The sequence below is a fragment of the Engraulis encrasicolus genome, chromosome 14 (assembly GCF_034702125.1).
Source record: "Engraulis encrasicolus isolate BLACKSEA-1 chromosome 14, IST_EnEncr_1.0, whole genome shotgun sequence".
Taxonomy (NCBI): Eukaryota; Metazoa; Chordata; class Actinopteri; order Clupeiformes; family Engraulidae; genus Engraulis; species Engraulis encrasicolus.
The window spans coordinates 16778454-16794802 of record NC_085870.1 but is presented as its reverse complement, the minus strand read 5'-3'; the positions used below and the strand labels follow the sequence as shown (position 1 = coordinate 16794802).

At 41.5% G+C, this 16349-nt stretch overlaps 2 protein-coding genes across 2 annotated transcripts; both read right to left on the bottom strand.

Moving 5' to 3' along the window:
- Positions 1-206: 206 nt before the first annotated feature.
- On the bottom strand, positions 207-8249 carry LOC134462198 (protein SSUH2 homolog). The gene is made up of 13 exons (XM_063215099.1): positions 8168-8249; positions 7832-7884; positions 7652-7720; positions 7404-7467; positions 6716-6845; positions 6164-6224; positions 5514-5635; positions 4475-4537; positions 4105-4196; positions 3854-3946; positions 3441-3546; positions 2802-2909; positions 207-721 (listed from the first exon to the last, which is right to left on the bottom strand). The coding sequence occupies exons 1-13, from the start codon at positions 8188-8190 to the stop codon at positions 581-583; spliced, it is 1125 nt and encodes a 374-aa protein (XP_063071169.1). The 5' UTR covers positions 8191-8249; the 3' UTR covers positions 207-580.
- Positions 8250-9759: 1510 nt separating this feature from the next.
- LOC134463142 (elastase-1-like) lies at positions 9760-16097 on the bottom strand. The gene is made up of 8 exons (XM_063216378.1): positions 16019-16097; positions 14330-14433; positions 13309-13409; positions 12294-12419; positions 11929-12065; positions 11524-11666; positions 11075-11224; positions 9760-9867 (listed from the first exon to the last, which is right to left on the bottom strand). Exons 1-8 carry the CDS (start codon positions 16056-16058, stop codon positions 9853-9855), a joined length of 816 nt encoding a protein of 271 aa, XP_063072448.1. The 5' UTR covers positions 16059-16097; the 3' UTR covers positions 9760-9852.
- Between the last annotated feature and the right edge of the window lie 252 nt (positions 16098-16349).

Below are 16349 nucleotides of genomic sequence, written 5' to 3'. Positions count from 1 at the left end.
AATTGGCCACGCCCGTCCCGCCTACTCGCGAGCCTTCTTCATTCACAACGGGCCAGCTGTTAATGTGTCTCAAGAATTCTAAAACACCTTTGATATTACAGTAACTTGGGCTACGGAACTATAGGCTACTAAGTAGACATCCACACCAAAGCTTAAAAAAACTCCACAGAATAACAAATTCTAAAAAGCAAGGGAATATTTCATTTGATTATTTTATTGTCAAGTGGACTATGGAAGCATGGAAAGTAACTTACAACATAATACTGAAGCCTAATTACTGAAGCAGACCTAATTCTACCTCTACCAAGCCTACTACACGGAGTGATATTAGGCTACTGTACCATATGAGTGTATTTTACTTTTTTGATATCTTTTGATATAGGCTAGATTAGGGCTAGGCCTATATAAAGTTTCAACAGTGCAGATTTGTAACAGTGCAATCTATAAGTGCTGGCCTATGAAGACATATAGGCTATGCAGCCAGCACCCCTCACCACAGTGTAGAAATAGGTAGGCTACATACATTTCCACCACCCCTATAAACTCTCCCCATTGTACGTATATCATTATTGTCTTCAGTTCAGGCGATGACACAGCAGCATTTTGCTGGGTAATCTTTGGCGTAAACCTTGTGTTCGGCACCGTACACAAAATAGATGTGGGTTTTCTCCCTCCAGGTGAAGTGTACTCTTGTCACTGGAATGAGCTCAATGGTTTGTCTCTGAAAACAAACAGGTTATAAAATGTTTATAACATTGAAATATTTAGAGAACAGCACAACTGTACGGTTATAAGACAAATACATTATTTTATTGTTACAGAGACATTTCAGGATGCATGCTGTTTTTAGCAACCATGCATGGCCTTTACAGAGGAGTTTGTCTAATGTTCGGGTTGTAACATGATATGGATTTCATTCACATTTTAGTCCCCGCATTCAACAAGTGTCTCTCACATTTGTACTGTTATCAAATTGCAAGCCTGTGAGCGAAAGCAAAGACTGCCCTTTGAGCTTCGGTGTTCCTTAGAGAGTTGTGTCAAACAAAGATACAGTACACACCCACTGAAAATTTCCCTGAGAACAGAAGTAAAGAGCACTTTACTTGAGAATGAACGACTGTGTCAGGTGATTATTCTGGTCGCTTATTAACCCCCAGAAAGGTGGGCTGAACACTAAAAGATAACCTTAGTGTAATCGATTTGCTGATCCCTTGTGGAAAACGACCAACAAAATTGTATCACATTCCTTGTAAAATCTCTCTCTCTCTCTCTCTCTCTCTCTCTCTCTCTCTCTCTCTCTCTCTCTCTCTCTCTCTCTCTCTCTCTCTCTCTCTCTCTGCCCTGATCAAGGTGTTACCTGTAGTTACATGTACAAGTAGGCCTACAGAGTGGCTTATTAATTTCCAGAGAGGTGGGTTGAAGACGTAAAGATAGCCTCAGTGTGCTTAGCTGATCCCCTCTGCTGATTCCGAAAAATGACAAACAAAGTTGTGTTGCCGTTCTCGTCTTTTTCAGCTGAAATCTCTCAACGTAGTAGCCTACGTGTACAGAGTGGAGCTGGGAGGGGCTCAGGTAGGGTGCATGCCGCTGCTGGTAACTTGCTTGTGTTTGCCTGCCTTGCTCTGCCTGTTCTGTTTGTGTGCTTTGTGTAAGGCAGTGGTTCTCAAACTTTTCCCATCATTCCCCCCTTCGGAGGGTCTGGATGCTTCCGAGCCCCCCCCCCAAGCAACAACAGTGCTCGCGCAGATTGCTTTTTTCGCTGCGTTGCGCAAAATCAAAGGAAAGGTGATTGGTCAGATAAAACAAAGAGGGACGTGTGTTCATTTCCTATGCTATTCAAATTTATGTCAATTTATAATATAATGTTGGTGAGGGCTTAAAATGTATTTCTTATTGGAGAGACAGGAAATAATTTCCTTGGGGGGAAAAAACCCAAAATCAGATGTCACACGTCCCCCCTGCAATGCCTCCGCGCCCCCCCAGGGGGGCTTGCGCCCCACTTTGAGAAACACTGGTGTAAGGTATGTGTTCTGTGGTGTTAATATTAACCAGGAGTCATTTTCGGTAGAGTGCACACATCTAAAGAAACGTTTAGCAGGTGCCAGATGATAGTGTTGAAAGAGGTGAAAGAGGTAACTTAGTTAGGTGTGCACATTGTCAACTGAGCCATAGCCTCGCAAAGATCCATGATGATTGAAACACTGCATTGTTTAATTGATTAAAGTTTATCTATGAATAATGTTTATTTTGGAGCTGAATTTGTAGGCCTATCTCTTTCTCATTTTAAAGATATGGCAGGAGGGCTTCAGGGAGTGGTGCGTCTCCAGTACACAAAGTACATAATGCTGGACTTTGATGTAATTTCTGTGAGCAATATTTGCACAAACCGTTTCAAAAGGGAAAGAAAGGAGTCACCGGAGCATCTTCAGATGTGGAAATTTACTCGTTTTACTTCCTTGACTCTGAAGAAGACGTGAGAACGTTGAAACATTAGTCTTGGCACTTGCCCAATAAAACAAATAAACTTCCACATCTGAAGATGCTCCGGTGGCTTCTTTCTTCCCCTGCATCTGCTTGTCCTTTCCCGTGACGCACCAGATTGTGAAGTGCAGGAGCGAGGAGGATATCTCTCTTCTTTACGTTTCAAAAGGGAGTTTTGACACCCCCCCCCATTCATTCATTCATTCATTCATTCATTCATTCATTCATTCATTCATTCATTCATTCATTCATTAGTTAAATCATTTTAATGTTACCAGGATGATCACATTTTGTGAAAGTGTTGCTGGTGTGTACTGTACCTGTTGGAGGATGCGACAGGTGGTGGAGAACTGGGAATGGTGCTCCTGCACAGCTCTCTTGGAGGCAGTGTTCACTGCTCCATCTGGGAAACTCTCCACTGGGTACACCTAGCAGCAGAAAAACATAAAACAGTCTTCTTTTTTATCTGTTCCTTAATTATTCATTATATATTGACTATATTCATTAAAATAATCTAGGGTCGTAAAACTTAAAACATAAAGACGTAAAACTTCTGGGGCAAAGGTCTTGTAAACTTGACTATAATTATGAAATTTATTTTGAGTGCCAACATTTACAATTCATTATTTTATTGCTATTATGGTGTGTTTTCATATAACTTTTTCAACATGCTCAAGTCACATATACTGTACTATTCATGAACTTGATTATAACGAAGCATGTTGAGCACTATTAAATACAATAAATAATTGAATCAGGGACCATTTTGGAAACAAGTGTGGTACGCTTTTACATGTAATCCCTTGGATACCCCTTTGTCTTACTATGTCCATAAATAAAACAAACCAAACCAAAAAAAGTGTTACTTGTATTAAAGTTGATCTTATCTTACTACAGTACAAATATAAACTCTTAAAAATGCTCAATGTATTGTCACATGTACAATCTCATGTCCGTACCCGTTGGTTCATGTCAGTGAAGAGCATCTCCCCCGCTACCTCCTGTAGCATCTCCACAGGGAAGCCAGAGCGCTTGTCCACCACATGCACACTGCTGTGGTTCTTCCTGTCGGTTGGCCGGAAGAAGAATTAATTTAAGGAAGAGGTTCCGAAACGGGAAACCACTACTAAAAACTGCTGAAAATGGTTGAACTTCCTAAAAGAGCCCATCTTGAACAGAGACACAACTCCTTCTCAACAAACTCACACCTTTACAAAGAAAATAAACATTTTCAAAACATTATGATCATAATAATTTAGCATAATTCAGGTTTTTTTTAAGACATAAATGTCAAAGAACAACTGTTTCTTTTTTTTCTTCAAGCTGCATTGTGAACTTTCCTCCGAAACAAGGCAAAGAATAGCCATCATACCATTTGACTGTGAGTTTAAGGAAGCACAGGAGCTGCCCTTTGCCTTGACAGATGGGACACTGCAGTGACCCCACGCCTGAACACACCCTGCACCTGTGAATGAGAGCACATACATTACTGCATGAAAAGAAATGAGCAAACAGACGGATTCGATGGTGTCCTAGATCTGTGTTTTTCATGATCATGTTTATTGCCAAGCTGGCCGTCTTAACAATTAAGTGCTGTGGGAAACCCTGGTGTTCGTCTCCTACTTGACTAGTCCCGATCCTCTGCAGTCTGAGCACCTGTGTTCACTGCCCCCTTGCTGATCACGCCCTGATCCATGGCACCTACCACACTGAACCTGACACAGCAACACAACACAACACATAGCCAGCAGAATGGTTTCATTTCAAAAAAGTTTAGTTGAAGATAACTGGATTTTTTTAGACATTTTGTCTTTTCAACTGGATTTATTCACCCACTGCACTCTTGTTTTGTCATAAAACTTCAAATAGGTACCAGGCTGCATCTTAATTGGTTATTGTGATAGTCTTAGTAACCAAAAATGAATGAATTGTGTACAAGATATAGACGTGTGAACAAGGATATTTAGAGACATTTTGAGTTGAACACACTCACCCGTCCGGATGTGATACATTTGTTACAAGGGGATTTTCCCAAAGTCATGCACTGGTTACATCCCTGAAACAGAATAACAATCTTACTTGAAAGTAAAAAAAACACCATCCTGCTAGCTTGCCATAAGCACATTTGGTAAGTCTAAGCTTATGCATTTATTTCTGAATACTTGATTAGTTCATAAACCATACACATGCATGTGCATTTACAAATACAACCTAAATGGTACATCAGGTAGGGCTGTTGACAGCTTTGGCTGGGCCTGGGACAAAATCATGTGAAAGTCCCTGTCGTGCCGAAAAGTGAGTGCCTGCCAGAACACGAGTGCCCTCATTGAAACCAATGACATTTTTTGAGAGAAAATTATACACATTTTTGCTGAATGAATTACATAATTTATGAACTAAAATATGCTTATGAAACATTACTCGTCCTCCACTTAATATGAGCTATTTGAATGAAACTGTAACATTTGTTATGACAATTCTTCGATTCTTTTATGGAAATAATACTGAAATTGTAACCAGTTCTTTGTAATACTTCCAGAAGGAATGTAGATTCTTTATTGATAGGCTTTCCATCTTAAATTGTGTCGGATTTATCTGCAAAAATGGGTAACAAATGTCTGAAAAATTGGTCATTGGTTTCCATTGGTTTCAATGAGGGCACTCGTATTCTGGCAGGCACTCACTTTTTGGCACGACATCCCCACAACGCAACAAATACAGTGTAATGGGGAGCCAAATATGGACCCTCTCTCTCATTTTTGTGCTGGACAAAAGACCCCTTTGTTCCCCCTTGTCAGTTCCCGTGGGCATGTGTCTTTTCTGTTTATAACTGTATGTCATCATTTATGTTTTATACAATGATAACATGTTGCATATGTTGTTATGCATGTTGCCCATTTGTGTTTTTTAAGTCATTAAAAAAAGTCAATGAGATCACAAAAAAAAGATGAACAACCTGTAAACCAATACCTTAAACCAACACTTCTTAGCATGAGCAAAGATACAGGATGACAGGTTTCTTAAGTTGCTACCTTCACAGAGGATGAATGGGGCATACGAACGTCCTTCTGGCCATCCTGGAACATGGCAGGGATGGGCACGGGCAGGTCCCATGGTCCCAAGGCCACAGCACCGGGGGCCTCCAGCACCTGACCTGAGCAGGGGAACACACATGGACCAGTTGGTTCAAAATGGTTAAATATTACACAACACATGTGACCATGAAATATACATAATGTTAATGTGTATTGTATTTATGTAACATATACAAACGTATATATGTGTTCACACCACACATATTATATTACACACATTCTGCACAATGAATTCAATCTGCTACCCTCAGTTCAACGTTTCAGGACATTAAACTGCAGACTGAAAAACTATAACAACACTTTTGTCCCAACTGCCATAAGAATACTTAATGACATAGACATGCCATATACAAGCAGTGCACAGTTGTATGGTTGTTTAATGTTTTCTTTGTTTTTGTGTTTTTACGTATGTTATGTTGTATGCTGGATATGTAAGTACTGCATGTAATGCAGTGGGTGAAGCCCAAGACAAATTTCCCCCTGTGGACAATTAAGTACACTCTACTCTATTTACACATAAATTAGTATTACACACATAGCAAACAAGACATCATCATCAACAACCAGTGTAAAGGCTGGCCACTTACCGCAATAGGGCTCACTAGCCCACTCAGTAGTTCTGGATTCTGTGAAGGTGTCTAAGCAATACTGGTGGGAAAAGATATGAGGACACATTACTTAAACTGGAAACTTATAGAAATTATAGACCGATGTTGCCTTAGAGTAAAATCATTCTCAAACTCACTAGACTCAGATGATTGACTCACAGTAAGGATCATGTTTAGGTAGAATATCAATGAGCACCAAGAACTCATCACAACCAGCCTGAAGTGAAAAGTTATGGCCAGCCCTGAGCATGTTGGTGTACAGTAAGTCATAGGGTAAATTCAAAATGGTCTGTCATTCACTATGAAGTCGTATTCAGCCTCTAATTTGGGGAATAACAGAATAGTATTGAACAGAACTGAATATAATATAATATGAATAGAATAGAGCAGAATATAATATAATAGAATAGAGCAGAATATAATATAATATAATATAATAGAATAGAATAGAATAGAATAGAATAGAATAGAATAGAATAGAATAGAATAGAATAGAATAGATCAGTTCTTATTCAGACATAGGTGACCCACCCTGTAAGTGTTGAGGGCATGCAGGTCTGAGAAGACCATCTCCTTGGCTGGCTTGCGGCTGTAGCAGCATCTGCTGGCCACATACTCAGCCAGAGCCTCTCTGGCCAGCTCCTCACTGATGGAGGGGATCCTACTCAGAACACACAGAGCCATAAAATAGAATAGAATCGCATGGAATAGAATAGAATAAAATAGAATAGAATAGAATAGCATGGAATAGAATATAATAGAATAGAATGACAGAATAGAATAGAACAAAACAGAACAGAAAAGAATAGGTAATATTCAGACAGTCGCTCTGGCCAGCTCTTTGCTGGTCCTGCCCAGTACACAAGGGCAACCGCGCCACTTAGTGGAAAAGAGGAGAAAATGTGATTACAACAAGGCATCTAGGCATAGACGTGTATGCCTTAACAACACCTTAGATCAGGAAACCTTTTTCATTTGAGGGACCACTTCAAATTCGATAAAGTCTTACAAGGGCTGTACTACGAACACAAACAAATAATTTCCCTTTCACTTCAGGCTTACAGGCCTACTGAAGGCGGCCACTTTCACAACAGACCCCACCTTCATCAGGCCCACTTAAAATATAACTGAATTAATCAGTTAATTAAGTGGGCATATTGCTCATTTAGAAATTCCTCAAAGTGAAGCCTTTGTCAGATGTAAATGGAATAACACTTACTCCCAGTGTGGTGCATGGGCTCCAGTGGATGGAACAGGGTTGTCTGTGTATGACGTTGGCAGAACTGAAAAGAGCACATGCACAAATGATACAGCTCCCACACTCCCATACTCTCCATTGTTTGTCTTTGTGCATGCATTACGACAAAAGCAACGCATAGCATTACATGGTAAAATGTGAGCTTGCATTTTGAGAAAAGTAATCTTCACTGTCAAGGTGGAATATCTGTAACTGACTAGGATGGATACCTTTGCCAGCGCCTGCATTGTTTCCAGTGAGATGGGTGACTTCATAGGCAGGCGGCGCTGTAGGTCCAACTGTGTTTTCCAAGAATAATAAAATAATGTAAGATGCCATTTGCAGATGAAAACAATGTTTTTGTTTTTTGAGGGGTTTTTTTTACAATGAGTAAACCTTTATATACGTACCCTCTTTATTTACAATGAAGTTTTCTTGTACCTTGTCTGGTTCATCTTGGTCACTGTAAAACACACCCAATATAAGCTAACCATATCAAAGTAGCCAAGACTATATAAATTACACCATCAAACATATTCAAACTTTGACTGGAATAGATAGACTGGCAAGGCAACAAACTGCAACATTCAAATCCAAGCTTGAGTTGCTGAACGTCCGGGGTCTAGGCCTACTCAAAGTAGGCTAACAGAATTCCATTTACTTTATAGCTCAATATGAAATATTTAAGTGTGACAAATATTGTCGTGCGCTGAATACAGAACTTTATCTAGAATGTTCTTATTTACCTGAGCAAGTGGCGCGTGTCCATTCTGTCTTTGTGTCGGATGAAAGTTTGCTACATCCGTTCGCTTTCGTTTTCCTCCTTTCTTTTGCAGAAAACGAAAGTGATGGATGTAGGTTACAGCTAGTTTTGTGTGGACAGGCATATCACATTTCTCTGGTATTCTTATCACGGAAGGAAGATAGTACCAGCTCATTCAGCCTGACGAGGGAGGAGCCAGCCCAATATAGGGTGATTCAAAGTAGGACCTAATTCAAATTGCGCATCAGGCTCACGTATATTTGGCGATCCCTTTATCTTAGCGGTGTATTAATGGCATTTTACAGGGGTATCCCTTGATACATTAAATTGCATCAACGTAGCCAACACAGGAAAGGAAACGTATCTAGTGTTAACCATTGCGAAGAACAACCCTCACAGAAGTGAAGTAATTTGTTCTTGACTTTTATCCTCCAGTGTTGTTTTCCAGTAGGCCTATCTTCTTCAATAAAATTGTTACAAAATAAGCCTGGACGCTCTAACTAAAGGATGAACCAATTGATGGAACTATTTGTAGAAAAAATGGATGACATAGTCGCTATTTAAAAGTTAAAATTTTAAAATTAAAGGGCTGTAGCCTACATTTACAGTTTTTCTGGAAAATGATTAGGTGTTGAAACCAAAATTCTGCTCGAGGGCATTGTCTCTGTCCAACTTGATAGCTTGTAGCATATGTCTAAAGGTGGAATTGTTAACCAAAGTATTTATACCGCAAGCAAACCTCAAGAATTACACTGCACCCACATGCTTGTTATTAATGAAAAACATTTTGAAGAACCATAAATATATGTTTGTGAAATAATAGGCTTTGAACGCACAGAAGGTCAAGTGGCCTCTGCTTCCTGAGCAAGGCACCAGGGTGCACTCACTGCTGCATCTGATCTGACCTCAGGGTTGCCAGATGTGACTGCCCGGAAGCACTAAATTCCACCTGAATTGAACTTAATTCTACCAATTTATATGGCCATAAATTGTTGGCCATATAACAAAGGTGGTTGTGGTGGTGGGGGGCGGGGGTTGAATTTATGGATCGCAAAACAATTCTAAGAAGAGATACCAATATCCGATAGGGAGGAATTGCAGACTCTGGCAGGCATCAAGAGATCCTAACTTCCGGTTTCAGGTAGAATACAGAGGCATGTTGTATATGTGTCAAAGACGGTATAAGCGTGTGTGTGTGTGTGTGTGTGTGTGTGTGTGTGTGTGTGTGTGTGTGTGTGTGTGTGTGTGTGTGTGTGTGTGTGTGTTTCTTGATGATCTAGTGTTCACCCCAGCACAGACCTTTTGCCAAGAACAGAGAGAACACTAAATATAGGAAGTAAATTTGAAGGAAGTTGTCTGACGTCAGATGTAGAAGACCCATTGACTGCCCCCATCTTTTACGGTAGGGCGGGTACAGTATGTGTGTGTATTCATATGACTGTGTGCATATTCACGTTTGGATATGTTAGATTTGGGCACTCAGAAAGGCAGATAAAGTTATACATCACTCTTCGAGTAGTGTAGGATTGAAAAAAAAATCTGTGGCTTGGGGATTACAACAAAAGAGACGTTCTGTTACATTTCCACAAACACTTTTTTATTTTTTCTTCACTCCCTTGGAAAATGCCAGTACCAGGAAGATTCACTGGTGAAGGATTCACATCTGATTTAGTATCCCATGGTCTAGAGAGGGGGAAACAAATAATGATACAGTATAAGTAAATAAAAACATTGCAAATTATTCACAAACACATTTTATTTATTCTCATGACAACGTTGATCTCATAAAAGAGCAATGAAAGGTGGTGACAGAAATATGTTAGTTTGCATGTAGGCCTATGCGCTTTACTGTATGTGGGTCAGTGACGTTTCAGCAGAACCTGTAGCACACGTCAGGGTGGTGCAATGACAACCACTATTGTATGGACTATTTTTGTTTGTTTGTTTTTAAGCGGAGTATCTAAGAAGAATATTTATTGCAGCATATCAACCACCAATTAGGCCTACTAATTAATTGACCCTGATTGGCCCAAAGAGAAGAATTGCAGAATTGTGACAAGGTGCAAGATGAAAACTTCCCACTGTGTGTACTCTTCCATGTCTGGATGCGTGATACATGTACAGTATGGGGATGGCAAAGGATACTGGACAGCATTTTGGTGTATTTTGTACACTTTGCATAAAATCGTCTGCTATGTAACGTATTGTCTATGAATTGATTCTTTAATAACTTTTCCCAATGTCAAATTGCTTATTTGTTATCTACATTTACTGTATTTCAGAGTGGAATATGGTAAACTGATTATACACTACAACTGAAATTGAAACAGAATAAGCTGAAATGTCAGTGAAAAGTGTGGTGGTTGTAAATTGTGGTGTTCTTAAAGTTTTTTACCGGTAGTGTACTGTATGCGTGCAGAGCCGCTGACAGCTTTGGCCGTGCTCAGCTGAAAGTCATCTGACATGGCCCACCCAATACATACAATGTATGGCCCACCCAATACATACAATGTATGGAGGAACCCATTCTGTATTGTGTTCTTTTCCCTGGGTTACATCCCATTGGTCCGACAGCCCATTAGTCCGACTATGCCCAAACCAAAACAATTCCTAACCCTAACTGTTATTAAAGACATGTCCTGTCAGAATGCAATTATTTCATTGGCATAATTTTGTAATTATTCACTTTTAAGTTAAATGAAAAGTTAAAACTATGCCCAAACGAAACAATTTCTAACCCTAACCGTCATTAAAGGCATGTAGCCTGTTAGCCCAGTAGCCTTAGCGTTATGATCCTCTATGGCTTATTGTCTGACTTATGGGCTGTCGGACTAATGGGCTGTCTGACCAATGGGTCTTCTTCCCTGTATGTGTGTGTGCGTCCTCTTACCGACTCGATCCAGCTGCTGAAAGCGGAGACGCGGGTGAAGACAGTGGGCCTCTGGTAGGTGTTGCAGCCTGCGGAGGACACGAAGCTGGTGACACCGTGCACCACGTACCTGCCGCCCACGTTGCAGTTCAGAGGGCCGCCAGAGTCTCCCTGCAGGTCACAACAAGAGCAATCAGAGCAACCTGCCCCTCATGGCCAACGCTAAATACATGTGGTGTGATGTGATGTGATCTCTCCTTGTGCTTGACCTTAGTGTCTTATTTAGTGTGCGAACCTGCTCCCACATTGAACTGTACTTTTTGGGTCCACGCAACTTATTTTTTCTAAACATCTAGACAGTCACAATACCCTTGCCCTTGCTTTTTCAGAGAGAAGAAGGTCAGATTGTAATTATTATCCCATCTCCACCAATAGGGGTATATACAGTATGCACAAGCAGTGGTACGCACGTTGCATCCAGACTCCGCGTAGCCTCCTGCGCAGACCATGGTGGTCTTCACACTGCCGCCCCACCAGCCACTGCTGGAGCAGACGTTATGGCTGACGATGGGCAGGTAGGCCTGCTTCAGCTGAGCAGAAAGGCTACCACCAGCTAAAGGAGAGAAAGGGCAGAGAGAGAGGCAGACAGAGACAGAGAGACCATGAGTACAGTAATAATATAATGATAATAATAATAATAATAATAATAATAATAATAATAATAATAGTAATAATTCTCTAACTGTAATTGTATTTGTATAGCACAATTGATGCAAACATGCAGCAAAATGTATAACAGAGTGAAAAACCATGAGGTTGGCAATATTAAATTAAGACTGCTATGAAAATAAAACAAGAATTCATGAGGAACTCACTGGCGGTGCGACCCCATCCAGTGATGTAGCAGGGATTGTCATGGGGCAGAACCTGGCCAGAGGGGGGCAGTGTTGCCAACTGCACATAGGAGTTCAGTGTGGCATCAGAGGAGAGACGCAGCAGGGCAATGTCATATCTGCCGAATACACACACACGTCAAGCACACACGCAAGCACGCACATACACACATACAGACACAAGAATGCATGAAAAAACACACACACATGCACGCACACACATACATACACAGATAAACACGCACACACACGCACGCACACACACACACACACACACACACACACACACAGAGTAACTTGCAAAGCTTGTGACATTCTGTTTTGGGAATGATCAACAAGTTACTTACCCGCCACCAACGTTGTTGGGGTTCCATCCGGAGTGGATGTAGACGCGGCTAACGGAACGGATCTGTTCCCTGCCAGAGTTGCTGTTCAGGTCGTGCTCTCCCAGAACAACTCTCCACGTCCTGGAACTGTGGAGACAAAAAGCATCTCAGCAGTGGTGGAACAATTGCAGACAGGGCCTCAGGTCAAAACATTGATATCCCCCAGCCTCACACAGCCTACGAAGGTCATAATAGGGCCCCCACCACCATACGAGAGAGCCCTGGGCCCAGGGGCAAATGCCCTGCTTGCCCCGCTTATAGCTCCGCCCCTGGATCTCAGGTCATATCCTATGGTGTGTGCATGCGTACATGTGTGTGTGTGTGTGTGTGTGTGTGTGTGTGTGTGTGTGTGTGTGTGTGTGTGTGTGTGTGTGTGTGTGTGTGTTCATGCGTCTGTGTGCATAGGCGTGCACAGATGAGGACGAGGAGGTGGTAAAGCACCTGCTTTGCCCTGCTGGACATAAAAATGCCTTTTTGAAAGCTGTGGTCCATTTTGACGTTATAATCTACAAATGGTTCAAGATCAAAAGCATGTGACAATAATGCTCTGATAACACTAGACTCTATGGCCTTGTAAGGCAGCTGGGGGTTCAACAGCCCCCGAGCACCTGTCCCCTAAAATGTCTGCGAACGCCCTCGGTGTGTGTGTGTGTGTGTGTGTGTGTGTGTGTGTGTGTGTGTGTGTGTGTGTGTGTGTGTGTGTGTGTGTGTAGTTTGCACATATGGAGACGAAGGTGTTTTGTTTATCCTTAAAGGTTTAATGCTACAGCAAGACAGGTACTGGTATAGGTATGTAGTCTGTCAGCCTATCATTTGACCTCTTCCACAATGTTTGGATCTTGTACTCCTTGCTTGTCTCTTGGATCCAAATAAAATAAATCAAATGTGTGTGTGTGTGTGTGTGTGCGCGCGCGTGCGCACACTTTCATGGTGTGTGTGTGGTGTGCGTGTGTGGTGGGTGTGTTGTGGCTTATACCTGTCCACACAGTGAGCAGCTGTCATCACCCATCCCCTCTGGATCAGAGAGCCTCCACAAGTGTGGTAGTAGCTACTCCCAGAAAGGTACTGAAGAGAAATCTGAGAGAGAGAGAGAGAGAGAGAGAGAGAGAGAGAGAGAGAGAGAGAGAGAGAGACAGAGACAGAGACAGAGAGACAGGCACAAGTATGTGAAAGCTGTGAAAGCCCAAAGTGAAAGCCTAAACTGGGAAACTCCAACTCCCATTGTCATTGTGACACAGCACTCCACAGCTCACCAGTGTTCACTGCACACTGCACACAACAAAATTGCATTTATGCCTCACCCATGCAAGGGGGCAGCCCCCAATGGCGCCCCACCGGGGAGGAGGGCAGCGGGACGGTACCATGCTCAGGGTACCTCAGTCATAGAGGAGGATGGGGGAGAGCACTGGTTAATTACTCCCCCCACCAACCTGGCGGGTTGGGAGTCGAACCGGCAACCTTGGGGCTTCAAGTCCGACACCCGCTTACCCATGACTGCCCTATGATGATCACAAACAACAGTTTACATATGGTGTGACAAGCTATTCCCTGAATAGACTTCAAAACTACTTTAAAACCCTTAGAGCAGAGCCTATGTTATAACCTGATTGTCACCAAAATTGTAATGGTTATAATGGTAATTATTGGTATTATGGTAATTATTATGTCTTAATCTGTTGCTTGGCTATCATCAGTAATGAATGTTGTGTTATAATGTAGTTGAGTATTTTCAGCAAATAGCAACCCCATCTGCAGTAAGAGTTCCCAAGCTGAATATTTTTGCAATATTTTCCTGATCCAGGGGCACCACCAGAAATGTTGGGCCCTATGAAAGATTCGAATTTTGGGCCCCTGTTAGTGCTTTTGGGCCCTCTAAAGGGCCCTTGTCAGTGCTTGGGCCCTTAAAATTTGTAACATCTTTCCCCCCCTGGCGGCATCCATGTCCTGATCCCCACTTTGGGAACCACTGGAGTAGACTACTGTATTGTGTGGGTTACCTGCCAGGGCCAGGTATTGGGTGTGGCCACCTCACCTCCCACCACCCTCTCGTTCTCCGAGGCAACTTCCTCCATGTACCTGGGCTCAGGAATCCTAGCCAGCGCTGTATGATGACAAAAACAACAACAACAGTTTGATAAATACACTGCAAACAAATGAAATCTTAAATTAGCAAGTTTATTTTTCTAGTTTCAAGTAAAAACATCTTATCAATCTAATTTTAAGTAAAATGACCTAATAAATTGTACTTTTTAACTGAAATTAAGAACTAGAATTAGACTATTTCAACTTGTTTTCAAACATTTGTCCATGGGCAAGATATTTTTTACTTGGTGATATTGGGATACAGGGACACTGTGTGATATTTTTAGTTGTTTATTTCCAGAATTCATGCTGCCCATTCACTAATGTTACCTTTTTCATGAATACTTACCACCAGCATCAAATTCTAAGTATTCATTATGACTGGAAAAATAGCACTTTTCATACATGAAAAGGGGGATCTTCTCCATGGTCCGCAATTTTGAATTTAAAAAATAGCCATTTTTAGCTGCAAAAATGTCTGTACTTGGGCCAAACTAGAAAATATTTGTTTATTACTTAGTAAACTTTCATGTAAAGATCAAATTTGGCAATAGGCAGCCCAGTTTCAATGAGCAGCATAGTTGCAGTACCCTTTTTGACCATTTCCTGCACAGTGTCCCTTTAACTTATTGTAAGGAATATGGAACGAGTAAAATAATCTAATCAAGTAAAAACATCTTGCCCCATGGACAAATGTTCGACAACAAGTAAAAGTAGTCTAATTTCTAGTTTTTCATTTCAGTTAAAAAAACGACTAGTTATTAGGTAATTTTACTTAAAATAAGTTTGACTAGATGTTTTTACTTGAAACTAGAAAAATAAGCTTGCTAAGATTTCTTTTTTTGCAGTGTAGTGAACATACAGAAAGACTCAATCGGTACAGTAGGCCTATATAACTAGTTTACAGGGAATGGGAGAAGGATTAAACAGGCATTAGTAGTCTATTATCTGTAAATGGGCATTATTTCCAGTGTGATCATAGGGATGTTGGTTACCAGTAGGGGAAATGTGTGAGCCGTTGGGTATGTTACACAATGCACCATTGAGCAGAAACTCGGCTCAGCTGAAAAAGTAGTTGCATAATAGACAAAATGGTGTCCAAATGGGCAAAACATCATACCGTGTACAGGACCGATAGTATTCAGTCTCAGTTCTCAGTTTTTCATTTTACATTATTACATTATGTTACATAGCATTTAGCAGACGCCTTTGACCAAAGCGACTTACAAGGAGGAAAATTAAGCAAGAACAGGGTAAGACGCAGTGTACAGTTGCAGCACTGACAGCATTGTCCAAAACAAAGTAAAGAGGAAGACGTAGCAAAGAATAAAATGCATTAAAAAGTGGCAAAAAGTAAACAAAGACATAAAGCCACAGTGTGCAGTAGCAACAATGGCAGCATTGTCCAACACATGGTGCAGCATAAAATAATAAGAAGGGTCAAAAGGCATTTTGAATAGTAAACAAAGACATCTAGGTGTCTAGACCTCTTTTTGTTGGCAGATTTTCTTTCAAAACTTTTTCAGGCTCAGTGTTTTCTTCTACTATCGGGCTTGAGTATAGTGTATGCCCAGTAATGTAATGGTGGTGGTGGAGGTGCTTACCAAGGCTGGCCAGGACAGTCAACAGGACGAGTCTCAGCATGTCTGCAGTACTGTAGCTCTGTAGGCTGAGGAGGTCTGGACACTGGGAACACTTATATACCACGCAACCAAGGCAAGCAACACTGTGTGTGTGTGTGTGTGTGTGTGTGTGTGTGTGTGTGTGTGTGTGCGTGCGTGCGTGCGTGCGTGCGTGCGTGCGTGCGTGCGTGCGTGCGAGAGAGAGAGAGAGAGAGAGAGAGAGAGAGAGAGAGAGAGAAAGACAGACAGACAGACAGACAGACAGACAGACAGACAGACAGACAGACAGACAGACAGACAGACAGACAGACAG